Source organism: Chlamydotis macqueenii, chromosome 23 (assembly GCF_036417535.1).
Source record: "Chlamydotis macqueenii isolate bChlMac1 chromosome 23, bChlMac1.mat, whole genome shotgun sequence".
Taxonomy (NCBI): domain Eukaryota; kingdom Metazoa; phylum Chordata; class Aves; order Otidiformes; family Otididae; genus Chlamydotis; species Chlamydotis macqueenii.
The window spans coordinates 5,291,039-5,303,634 of NC_141578.1; the positions used below are offsets into that span (position 1 = coordinate 5,291,039).

General features: G+C 43.3%; 1 protein-coding gene across 2 annotated transcripts; it reads right to left on the reverse strand.

Moving 5' to 3' along the window:
- Nucleotides 1-463: 463 nt before the first annotated feature.
- On the reverse strand, nt 464-12,207 carry EIF2D (eukaryotic translation initiation factor 2D). 2 transcript variants are annotated; one of them, XM_086765748.1, is made up of 15 exons: nt 12,060-12,207; nt 10,968-11,158; nt 10,194-10,277; nt 7,988-8,078; nt 7,198-7,305; nt 6,292-6,581; nt 5,975-6,092; nt 5,484-5,529; nt 4,704-4,807; nt 3,231-3,389; nt 2,431-2,520; nt 2,232-2,327; nt 1,162-1,282; nt 845-1,019; nt 464-738 (listed from the first exon to the last, which is right to left on the reverse strand). In XM_086765748.1, the coding sequence occupies exons 1-15, from the start codon at nt 12,113-12,115 to the stop codon at nt 668-670; spliced, it is 1,800 nt and encodes a 599-aa protein (XP_086621874.1). In that variant the 5' UTR covers nt 12,116-12,207; the 3' UTR covers nt 464-667. The 2 variants fall into 2 exon arrangements, with proteins under 2 accessions (XP_086621874.1, XP_086621875.1); XM_086765749.1 differs by lacking the exons at nt 10,968-11,158; nt 12,060-12,207 and adding an exon at nt 8,796-8,961.
- Nucleotides 12,208-12,596: the final 389 nt, after the last annotated feature.

A 12,596-nucleotide genomic window follows, 5' to 3' on the forward strand; every position in this document is an offset into this window, starting at 1 on the left:
AGAGGAATCCTTCCTAGGAGTGAATTTAGATTTCTTAACCCTACTGCAAAGTGTTTAAGCTTCAGCTAAAGAGGTACAGAACTGCTACCCCTGTCTACCTACGATAAATTACAGTTCATGTCACAGAAAAACGTACTTATGTATAAAAATGATATAAACATAGAAATCCAGCTGAGTTCATTCTCAGTGCTGAAATGTCTGATATTAATATCTGAAATGTTTAAAATGATAAAATCTGAAACCAAATGGGTTTTACTTCTGACATATACAATCTATGGAACAACACGCTGGATTGTTCCAGGAAATGATGTTGGAATGTGCTCTGCTTGCATTTCGGTGGAGGTTCTAGTACCACGCCTTTGCTAAAAGATGCAAAGCAAGAATGCTAAACTAGCCAAAAGCCACTGTAGCCAGAAAACCAGTGCACCATTAGGAACTTCTAGAAAAAATATATGGAAAAGGATGATGCTAAGGGTTTTATTCAGCTTTTTATTTATGAAAAATGAACAGCTGGAGCACTATTACTATTTGGGTGAATCGTAGACCTTGTAAACATCCAGGACGCATTTTTGAATGAACAGGGCCTGCACACTATCCTTGACTTGTTGACAGAACACTTCTATAAATAATGAGATCTGAGTAAATCTTACAGTAGAATTTTTTCCTCCTACTTCTTCCGGCCAAGCTTTGGAGCCTTCTCAAGGCCTTGAATATACTTCCGAGGTAGCTGGTATTCTTCTGCAACATAACCAAGAGTTCACTTCAGGTAAATATTCAGAGCTTGAAGAATTAAAATCTGTATCTTGCTGTAACCAGTCGCGGCCCAGTTCCAGAACAGACTTACCTAGCAGCAGCTTGGCCAGATGATGGATTTGGTTGCCTTGGATCTGGACCTGAACTCTGTCTTTAGTTCCTGGTACTGGGGTGATGGTGGCACTGGCTTGTACTTTTTGTTGTAGAACGTTGGCCACACACTGTGGGTCTAGACCATACAGCTCAAGGTTCTTGATAATTGTCACCTACAGGTTTTAATAATAATTGCAAGCATCACTGCTGTGAGGTATTAGCAAGTCACGTCCCATTCATCCCAGAAAAAAAAGCTGCCAAAGCTACTCTTAGCATCTGGGCTTTGCTCAAAACCTGTAATTTCAGTTCACTTACCTTCTTATTTGATGATCTCTGTGCTATGGTTATGTCGATGGGCTCAATGTTTCCTTTCCTCACAATAGGTTCTTGTCCAAAAAATGTCACCTGGTGTAAGGGCTGCAGTCGTTCAAGGCACCTGAACAAAGTTTATACATCCAGTTAGTCCATACGGTACAGCAAGGCTGATGTTAACGGTGCTTTTCCACTGCTGCCTCTCACAGCTTTTTTGAGACGTGAAAGCCAAGATTCTATGTGTAAGAATTTGTGTCTTAAGAAGATAATGCATGAGGATCTCACGCAAAGATCTGCATCCTAGCTATTATTTAAAGAAAGGGAGTGACTAAAAAGAAAGCCAGTCTACTGACTTGCAAAAATTATAGCTTAGATTGTTCCTGGTAAAAGTCTGTAAATGGGCTCTTGTAGAGGAAAACCTTTGATTTTTGTCTTTATGCTACTGTTCAGCTGTATTGTTGACAGATCAGTGAAGCAACTTCAGTTTAAAATTCAGCATAAACTATTACTGTCCCACGAGCAAACCTGGCTTCAGAAATAAAAGAAGCTGCTGGAGGCACCTCAAAAGCATTGTGTGATGAAGAAGCTCAAGGCAAGTAAGACACTGGGGACATTTAGGCAAAGTTTTTAAGTGTATGAAAACAATGGTCTTGTGTCAGATACTCGGGCCTCTTGGATCTAAAAGGGTTTAGGTTATAAATGCAGAAGCTGTGCTGCATATACAGAGCAGCATGATTGACCACCATTGCCCAAATAGGGCATGTTCAGCTGTCTATTGTGAAGGATGGCTTTATAAATACGTACATACAGATTATACACAGAAGCGGGCACTGTTTGTTTAGGAAGCTTTCCCTGGTAAGCGGTGAGCCAGTAAACAAAAGAAAAGCCCAACAAAAGTAGTTAATGCTAAGTGCTTGTTAAATGGTGAAGAACAAAAGATTCTTCAAGTGAAGGTCTCTTGATATTTTTTTGTTGTATTACTGGTAGGAAGTTACGACTTGGGTAGCTCCAGTAACATGTGGCATGCAATAAATCTGTGTAATACTGAAACACTACATTAGGAAAACAGTCACCTGCTCAAGAGGTCATCCCATTTAAGGTGTGAGATTTCATCCTGTTCCGATTTATCTAACAGGCAGTCGCACAGAATGGCATTCACCTTTACAAAGCTACAAAACAAAAACAGGCATTAGAAGCAAACAAGTTCACTTTTTTTCCCTCTAACTTCATCTCCTGTGGAAGCAGAGTAGGAAAACTTCCATGTCTACTTACTTTTTGTTTGTTTCATCAACCAACTCATTACTCTTCACATAGTTAATGATGACGTTTCTCACCTCATTGCTTGAGAGGATGCTGCCTTTTCTAAAGAGAAGAAAAACTTCTTAACTTAGTACTTCAAGTAGTTAGGAGTTGGGTTCTGTCACTAAGACAGAAACTACCCTGCCTACATTTGGTAGCAACAGCTCAATACTGAAATAGATCTGCTAGGGAGTGATTTCTTGTTACACCTCAGCTGTTGTATACCAGATAAAAGGCTCACGGCAGTAATTACAGAGACTCTAAACCCGTTGGTCCAGGGAGCCTAGTTCAGGAGGATGACCCCAATGGCACCCCTAACTTCAGAGGACTGTGAATAACTTGTACAAAAGCGCTCAGCTGAAGAAAGGCTGCCACGGACTGCTATCTAAACTGCACCAAAACAGGTAAGATTAGTGCACAAGGAGGCAAGTGAGTTTTTTAAATCCTCTCTTCAGTAAAGCATACTGCGAGTGGGCAGAATATGCCTTATCCAATGGCAAATTAAGATGATCCATTTAAATGTATGAATTTTGACACCTGAGCTATCACCACTTCAGCTGTGGGAGAAGTGATGTGAGTACTTGCTGAACACAGTTGTCACAGCCTCTTATCCTTCTTCCCTCTGAAGAATGAATATATCCTTGATTCCCATCACCTTTCCTGACAGCATCGCAGGGCCCTCACCAGGAGAGCTAACTAAATGGTAGCAGCATAGGTATGTTAGTTTCTCTCTTCACATAACAATGGTTTTCTTGCACTTTTCTAGTGCTTACCTGTGTCCAGATTCCTGAAAGAGTGGGACCATTTTTGCAGAGACCCCATAAAGTGGAATGATTTCAGGAGCACGGTACACTTGTTCTCTGTCTTCACTCTTGCTGTCTTGGGCAGCAGAGGCTGAAGAAAACCCTTCAGGTACTGCAAATGCTTTAATGCTGAAAGGACAATTATTTGGTGTGAGCGAAAGGGACTGAAATGTATCCCTTCCATTTCACTGAGAAACTAAAACCTAGCAGAGTCGTGCAAAAAGCTTTCTAGTCTGTGGACAGTATGTCTGTTCCTCCAAATGCATTCCACTGCAGTGCAGCCCTGTGTCTGTGGATTAAGGGACGTGATGAAAGAACAGTACTTGGGAGCATTAGCTGCAATTACTGAATTTGTCCTTGTACACATTTCAAAGATACAAATAGATAAACATCTTAACTCAGGTGATACTAAATGCTTTTCACTCTGAATAAAGCCCTCTATGTTGGGGAAAAAGTAAATCTCTCCAGCTATTCTAACCGTATTTGACTTTAATAATCGGAGACAACTGCAATAACTGAAAGGATTCCCCATTCCATAGAATCACTAGAATTAAATTTAAAAAAAAAATACCAATTGCACTCTCCACAAATGTACAGACATCTAAAATCGGAAATTATTCTTTAGTGGTCACTGATAAAAGACAGTTCTGGAAGAGAAGGGTAAGAACTGCATTAGTGCAGGAGCGGGAGTCCCATTTCATTGACCACAGCTGCAGATTCCGCCTAAAGGCAAGAGACCTGACAAGCTGAGTTTGCGTATCTCTCTCTCCTAATGATAAAGCCAAGTATAATGAGAGAAAAGTTAATGCAAAAGTCAAAGTAATTCTGCTTCTTTTCAAATGCAGAAGAGAAGATATGCTTATATCTACAGAAATATTTCTTACTCCATTAGTTGCCAAGGAGATGTTACCTAACAGGAAGCCTCAGGCCCGCTGGGAAATTCCAAGAGCTAACGTGCTGATATGCCAAAGGAACAAGTAGGATGTTCTTCATGTGAGGTAACTACTAATCTTCAGAAAGGTAACGGAAACACCGATAGAGGAATCGGGTAATAAGTAACTGAGAGGGTAAGAATATTTGTGCAAATCAATACACGTAAAGGAAAAGATAGCCATTTACAAAATTTTTTTTGAGATTGTAATTTTGGCTTCTGATTTTGAAATGTGCTTGATTTTGATCCTATATGGCATCCTGAGACTGTAGTTTCATGAGGATTTATTCAGCAGCAGTCTCATCTTTTTACCTGAGTTACTGTTTACACGTGTAAGTTCACTTCAAAGCTGAACAAGGAGTTGTCCCAGCACACAGATGAATGGGGAGGGCGACACCTGCTTCAACTGGAAGGGCGTAAAACAGTCATACCACTGTAGTCACTGTTAAACAGACGCGCTCCCTTCTTTCAGAGACTACCAACTCTTTAAAAGACTACAATATCCTACATACTCTGGATGTTTCCAGTCAACTTCCACGATGCTCTCCACACCTTTGTTCAGCTCCTTCACTTGTAAGATCTTCCGGTGCTGCATACATTGCAGGAATTTAGAGAACTGAAGGAAGCAACATTCAGAAATGTTGAGTCAAGCATTTTAAATTCCTGTTCTTGTGTTTCTGACTGCCTCAAAGTTACTTGCTAAATCAGAAAAACTTCTCTTAAACACCGCCCCCTCACACCTTTGCTTCCCTAAACACAGCAGTTGCTAAGGAGCAGTGAGTGCCTGGCTCTAAACCAGAGTAAGCAAGTGTTCCCTTTGTAGGTCTGCCATCTGTCTGCTCTGGGACCTTCTTAGCCAAATCGCAGCACATCTCACATGGACTACTGTGAGATCTTTGGCAATGCACTTTGTCTTTTCCTGTCATCTACACAACAGGGCCAATATCGTCTCCTTTCTCTTCATTTTTGTTCATTAAGAGCTTTAGCAAAGGAGTGGCCTCTTCTTGCAGGACAAGATCAGAACCCTTTAACAGCTACCACGCTACATAGTGGCAGACAGCATTAGCTGCGTTCAAAGCAGATCAATGCTCAGGCTTTCAGGACAATTACTTTTCTCCCTGGATCACACAGGAGCAGAGAGCTGAGGAAAAGAACTTGGCTTTTAAGAACAGCTTCTAGGTTTTTTATTTGTCTGTTTGTTTTACTAACACATAAACAATTTTGACTTCAAACTTTTTCTCTCCTTCCATTTCTTACTTAAATTAATCCAAAAACCAACAGAAAAATCTCACCTTTTTATAGCTTGATTTCTTTATGTCCAGTTGTTGTCCAGCAGGGCTATAAATGGATTTTTTAAAAGTTCTTTTGTTATAAGTCACCCTTAATTTCTTCTTAAATCTTACTACTTATGCTAGAAGTTTCTTAACAGCAGAAATACAAATCACACAAAGAATTACTTCAAGCAAGCTAATAAATAGAACACGATGAGTGAAACTAGTGCTGATGTTCCTGTGGGTAGGCAAACAGTCGTTTAAGTGACTGAGCAATCCTGAAACAAATGTCAGCCAACTCAAGTTAGCTACCAAGTGCATATCCTGGTCTGGACAATCCTTACATCAAAGTGTTTGATGTAAGAAGTGAGCATAATCTTAGATAACCTTAGATAAGAAGTGAATTTTACTTTTGAGTCAAAAACTTCACCCTAAATATCACACTCAATCTCCACTGTCTTAAAGCCAAAAACCCAGCATGCAAATCCAAAGACAGTTTTCTTACCACATACCAGCATGAGAACATATGGCTGCGTAGAAACGTGCTGGTGAGCAGAGGGAGATCTGACTTCTTCACTTTGCATTTTAAGGCATGAAAAAAGCACTGATTAAATAATGCATCCATTTGCTCTGCAGGGAGAAAAAGGACAAGTACGCTGTTAGTCTGTCTTTCAGAACACAGCACTGTTTATTTTTTTCAGACTGTCTTCCAGACCACACAGACCTGCCTCTACCCCATTTTTGCAGTGAGCTGTCCAGAATGCACAGCAATCTAGATTGTGGGTAAGGGTTTCAGCAAATCAAAGGGGCAGAGAATATACAGAAATACCTTGTGGAGTCCTACTGTCTTCAGCTTCCTGCTGAACCTCTGAGTTGGCATCTTCAGCTGTTTCTGCAGCTCTGTTCTCATTGAGTTCCTCCCTTCCCATCAGTATTGCACAACCGTCTCGCTCCTTCAGGCTCAAATCACCAAGGTCTGCACACTGCAGTGGGTCACTGGAAAAACTGATCACAAGCTCTTTTTCCGCTGTATCTTCCTCATCCTCAGCACTCTCCTTCTCAGCAGAATCTGTTACCAAGGGAGCTAAGGTAGGAGGACAAGATTTGTCACCATATTCCCTATAAAAGGAAGAAAAAGCATAAGATAGCTTTCTGTTTACTGCTTTGAAACCCATAGGACAATGAACAAATGTCACCCTGAAGAAAAGGCACTGGCAGTTGCATGGAACTTTTTCCACATTCTCAAAACTGTAAAAATTATTTTTAACCCATCTTTCTCCATAAACTGTTACCTCCATGACTGAGCAGACTAGTTGAATCCAAATGCAGAGCAACTTATTTGGTCGAGACTGGCACAGCTGACCATTTTAAAGCGAAAATTATTCAGAGTTCACTTTTTATAGAATAAGAAGATTTTCCAAAATCAGAGTAACAGGGATGTTCTAGCTTCATTTCTATAATTACTCTCAGGGTGAAGGAACTGAATCAAGTGAGTAATTTTATATATCTATTTACAATATGTATATAATAAATGTCAGGACAGACACCCACTTCTGCCAGAGAAGCGTGGTCATCAAAAACATGTAGCTCAAACCTTAATAGTGGTTGCCTCTAAACTGTCCCCAAATATTCTATATTGCACTGACAGATTAAGCACACTGGGGCACAGATCTTGATTTTAGTAAATACACGAGACTCGTTATAGACTTTACCAAATGCCTGGCAATATACCCACCAGAGGTGATCCGTGTAAGTATGCAACACAGCAAAGCCCTTCCCTTTCATTCCGGCAGCCAGCATCTCCGCTGTGGACATAGTGGCAACTGCAACTGCTACTGGAGCTCTGGGAAAAGAAGGGAGTATTACAGCGGGGCAACACAAATACACTGTGTACTGAAATTTTTTTTTTTTTTTTTTTTACAATATCCTTGTTCTTCACACCCTGCTTTTTAAAAAGCATCTAGGTATTTTCTGGCTGTCTTTCTGGTATGTAAAGTCTTCTAAAGCATCCCAAGGATATGTGCAGCTGTGATACTGAAGTGAAAGTTGTGCAGTGACACGTTATTTGCTTTGATAAAGTACAACAAGCATACGCACTGCTGAAAGAGACTAGGAAAGAGACTAGCAGTGGAGGCTGGAGGGGGACCAACACCTTTAGCACTGCTCCCTCACTCCGAGCTTCCTCATGGACAAAAAGACAGCTGCGTAGAATACAATCTTTTGTTAAAAAAAATACTCTGTTTCAAAACCAATCTACAAGTTGTGCCCTCACAGGTCCAAAAGAACCAATTTGTAAAGCTGTCCACCTGAGCTTAAACATATCCTAACTCAGAAACTTAAGTGGATTTTTTTTCTGCTGTATTTTCCATTGCTTAGGTCCACAGTGCATCAAATGCACGAGAACAATTCTGCATTTATTTCCTCAAAAACGCCAGAGTTTTCCTGTGTAAAAAAAAAAAAAAAAAAAAAAGCTTTATTTCATTTTTAGTTCCTAAGAAAAGATACGAATAAAGACACCTCTGTACCTGTTTCCCAACAGGGTGACAGCACAGAGCGTGCCCCGCTCTACTTGAGGAAAGCCAGAAGGTGGCACTACAACTCCTGGCAGCATCAGATCTGAAGGAAAAAAATAAAGCACATCAATTTCTGAATGAAAGACCCAGCCACTACCTCCTCCACCCCCATCCCTCCTGTTACTCAGCAAAAACGGAAGCTTGTTAATAGCTGAGCACATACCAGATAAAACTTCTTGCTACCACCCTGGGGAGTAAGGGATCCAATTTGCAGGGTAGTGGGCGCATCCTAAAAAATTGCAGAAGAGCTAAGCATGCTCAGCCCCTTGCCCTGTCAGGCCTGAAGGGAGTACTGGTTTTGACAGAACGGTATGAGCTCACAGCCTAGAGAGCTTTACTCTTCATTAATGATACAGAAAGAAACAAGGAGATATGTGTCTGGAATGAACCATTTACTCTTCCCTGTCCCAGGGGCAGGTTATCTGAGCCAGCTCTCTCCCTGAAGAGAGAATTGCCTAAAATTTGCCACTGCTGAGCCAACCCTCTTGATCTGACACAACAACTGCATTCAGCTTTGAACTCTCCTCAGCACGAGGAAGCAGCCTTAACCATCTCCTTGCTAATCTGGACAGAAGCAGTACACCTTCTGGTGTGCTCCCTTCTGCTCTCCATACCTGGGATGAAAAGACTGGCATGTGAGTAAAGAACAGCTTTCCATGCTGCATGTATGGCGTCTTGTCATCACCAAATTATGTAACGAGCATCCGCTCTCCCTCATAGCAGCTGTAATTGTCTTGAGCTTGCAGTCTTATGGACTGACCTGTGTTCCACGGTTTGGTTTTGAAGGCATCTCACTTTTTTCTCAGCATCATAGATTTAATGTGTATGCTGAAGGAGCCAACAATATTTTTCCTCCCATTCACTGTCACAACTACTTTCAGCAAATCTAGAATGAACTCTGCAATTGCAACCAAGGCTCCACATCTCTGAGGACAGAAATCACACAAAGACCTTAGCGCCACAAGGTAAGCAGCATGTGTATACTATGTAAATAACCAGGGCAGACAGTGGGTATTTGAATTCATAGAACAGATGTCTGAATAGCACTACCTTGGTTCTCCTCTTTGTAACTGAATGCTCCCCAAAATCTGCTCCCTCCCTCAGCCTCTGCGGCACTGGATAGCCTCTCGCCTTTCCTCTTCGTTCTGAGACCTGGCTCTACCTCTCCTCTCTGCCTTTGTTGGCCATTGTCTCGGTGGCCAGCTTCTTATCTTTGGATCTTACCGAGGTAGCCTGGTTGCCATGGGAGATGAATGACCTGCAGCCCTCTTTCATCAATGTCCTTCCCCCATTAGCAAGACCTTTTTTTCCCCAGAAACTAGGTCATTACAAGTCAGCAGCAAGGCTTGCTCAGATGTCTAACACAGCTACGCGTTCAAGCACTTCATTTCCCCCAAAAGCAAACAAAGTAAACAGGGATTTGAGCTCTACTTTAGATACTGCGTAATGGGAAAAAGATGTCTCTTCCTACACGTACGCTTCCATTTACAGACTAAGGCCTCAGCAGCTGCAATTTAATCTTTTTCTGGTTGAGCAGTTCTGCAATTTAAAGTCTATAAAGACCTGATTCTCATGAGTCTGAACTGCATCTAAAGCAGGTTCCGGAAAACACTCCTTTCTTGTTAGTCTTGATCCATAATTAGGTGGTAGAGCCAGTAATCCAGGAATTCAAATCCAACCTCATCTGCACAATCCAAAATGTACTCGACAGTGATTACACCTGTGGGTTCCAATATAAACTCACTTCTTATCCACAGGATAAGCTAGTTCACTTCTGAACAGACAGGAAGAGAGTAGCAGCAAAGGAACTCAGCTGCTCAAAGAAAGTTATAAAAAAGACAGATCAATGACACAGGCAGTTCTGCGTCCCAGCCCAGAATCGCTGATCGTCCTGGGAAGGTATTTCCAAATCTGAGACTCCCCCATGGAACATGTTACCGCATTTAAACAGCTTAACCTACTTTGCTTCATTCACAAACTTTTTTACAGCTAGTTTACTTTCCTTTTTAGGACATCATCGTAAATTACTTTGTGAGTTCTTATTCTTTATACTTTTCGGTTTCAGGTACATTTTTGCCACTGGGAAAGATAACATTAAAAAAGCCCTGAAGGCAACTCCTTTTTGCAATGCAACATGCCAAAGCTCTAGTCCTCTTACCTGCTCCTCCTGCTAGTTTCTGTAGCACAGGGGGCCATGTTGAAAAAGCAGGGAGAAGATCTGGGTAGACCCACAGCGTGTACACTGTTCCAAAACAGAACCAAATTCAAAGATGTATCATTAAAAACTTCTCTAGCTGTTGCTTCTTCCCATCTTTAAGACTAAGCAGTAAGCAGTAAGCTAACCACAACTAAACACTTTCCTGTTACTCAGATAATCAAGTCAGAACAATCCTACAATAATTAGTAGATGTGATGAAGAAAAACAAACTGCTAATTAATTCAAGCTCCTGTGAATTGTTATAAAGCATATAGATAAATGGTTGCATTATTTTCCTTAAATCAAGGACACTGAGCTAAAATGCTGCTCTGACAGAGAAGAATTGCTGGGTATTGGGAAAATAAAAGCTTAGACTATCAGAGCAATCCCTTGCCTAAGTCCAGGGCTGCCTGGAAGTAGGCATCATGCTTCTCAGAATTACACTCTGCAGTGGACAAAAGAGAGAAAAGGGGCTAAGAGGCTGAACTGTGACTTTAAAGACTTGTTTCCTAGTTTCTAACTTCCAAGCATATTAAATCTTGTTTTTGCAGAAAGAATCTCAGAAATGCCACTGATTTCAGAAAGATGTTGGTAGAATAAACACATTAAAGACTATGGAGTGAACCAATACCATAGTAACAGGATAAGGACTTGAGAGACACACAGAAATCTTCTGGGGAAAGGCTGGTGCCCAGTAAGTAAAGAGGGAGGATTTTTCCAGTCCACTCCCCATACCTGTTGGATACAGAGCTTTCTCAATTTCAAACAGTATTGGATTCCTGCTATTCATGTAAACCGTGACAGCCTCCCCTTTGTGAGAGTATATTTTGATGACATTAAGCTCTTCCTTGTTTGGAATAAACTCAGTCAATTGTTCAGCACTAAGATTAGGAAAAGCTGCTGCAACATCAGTTCGTAGTTTTCTCCTGCAACGATAAAATCACAAATGTGTTACAAAGCCGTCCAGACCATCCCTCAAAACAATTCCTAGATCAGTAGTTACTATTTTATTGGCTGTTCATGAGATTCCCACTTTTTCACAGAAAAATAATTCAAAGCATTTGTGTCTGGGTTTATAAATGAAATAGTTGCATGCTGGAAGAATACCAGGAAAAAAAGCCTAATATGCTTGCCTTGCTCATATTCTTCCTTAAACATCTCCTTACAGCTCCTGTTGCTGTTTTTGCCTCTGTTTTGTGGCGATTTCATTACTGCTCTGAGCCGCTGAGCACAAATCTGCGAGGGTCAGGCTTGCTCAGCCCAGCCTGTCACCTACAGACTCCATCATGGAGGAGCAGAGGTGCAGCCAGGTTTCCCTCTCCCCCCGGTTTTAACTGATGTTTAAGAAACGATGACCGGCACAAGGCAGGTTTCTGTTCTCATTCACAGAAGTGTCAAGTGAATCTAAAAGATCGGCAGGTCAGCCTAGCATCGCTGCCCAAGTAAGAACATAAAGAAGGACCAGCTAGGCCTTGACATAATGATTCATTTGAGTCTAGTCTAACCACGGCAGCACCCTCAAACGAAAAGTACATCTCTTATTCAGACCGGCTGCTGCTGTTTATCACAAACCCAAGGTGAGAGCAGCCACAGCTGCCCGAAGCCCGGATCTCCGCGGGGCTCCGCCGCCGTAGCCGGGGAGGCCGGCGCTGCCCTCGCCGGTATCGAGACCGACGCCAAACGGTGGCGATTTCGGGCCCAGCAGGACAGGCCCGGCGCGGGAGGCGGGATGGAGCCGAGCTGCTCCCCGCAGCAGAGCGCGGCCTCCGGGCCTCCCCCCTCGGCGCGGTGCGGGGGACTCCGGCTCCGGCCCAGCCCAGCACTCACCGATCGGACCCCTTGATGGCGGTGTTGGATCTCACCCGGAACGCCTTGGAGAACATGGCGGGCCCGCGCCCCCCGGCCGGCGCCGCGCTCCCCTCACTCAGGCCGCGGCGGCCGCCATGGCGCTGTCCCGCGGTACAAAAGCGTCCGGCTGGAAACCGCCTCCCCGCCGCCTGGCTCACACCGCCCGGTCCGCCCCGGCCCGGTCCCCGCCGCCCCCGAGCCCCGCCCGGTGCGAGAGCCGGGGGTCGGTCACCCCGCCGTTCGCCTCGGCCTCCTCCACAGGAGGGCGGCGATCGCCGCCATCGCCCCCCGAGGCGTGGAGCGCCCGAGCCCGCGGGCGCTGCGCGTTTGCTCCTTTTCCTCTTCCCAACCGCTTGTGCTTTGTTCTGTGAGGGGTCTCCTGCGGCGGGGGGGGCACCGGGAGACACGCTGAGAGGACAGAGGAGCGACAAACGGGAAAAAGTTTTGTATGCGGATGTAAAAATGTAACTTTTTTGTAACGAGGGTGCTCCGCCAGCCGCTCCCCGACCCCGTGAG

What these genes read in the sequence shown, in the direction of transcription:
- EIF2D (XM_086765748.1), bottom strand. Translation starts at nt 12,115, where the DNA reads ATGTTCTCCAAGGCGTTCCGGGTGAGATCCAACACCGCCATCAAGGGG. An exon ending in GCCATCAAGGGGTCCGATCG is followed by an intron (nt 11,159 to 12,059) that starts GTGAGTGCTGGG and finishes TTATCGTTGCAG; the next exon opens with GAGAAAACTACGAACTGATG. An exon ending in AGCCATATGTTCTCATGCTG is followed by an intron (nt 5,530 to 5,974) that starts GTATGTGGTAAG and finishes ATCCATTTATAG; the next exon opens with CCCTGCTGGACAACAACTGG.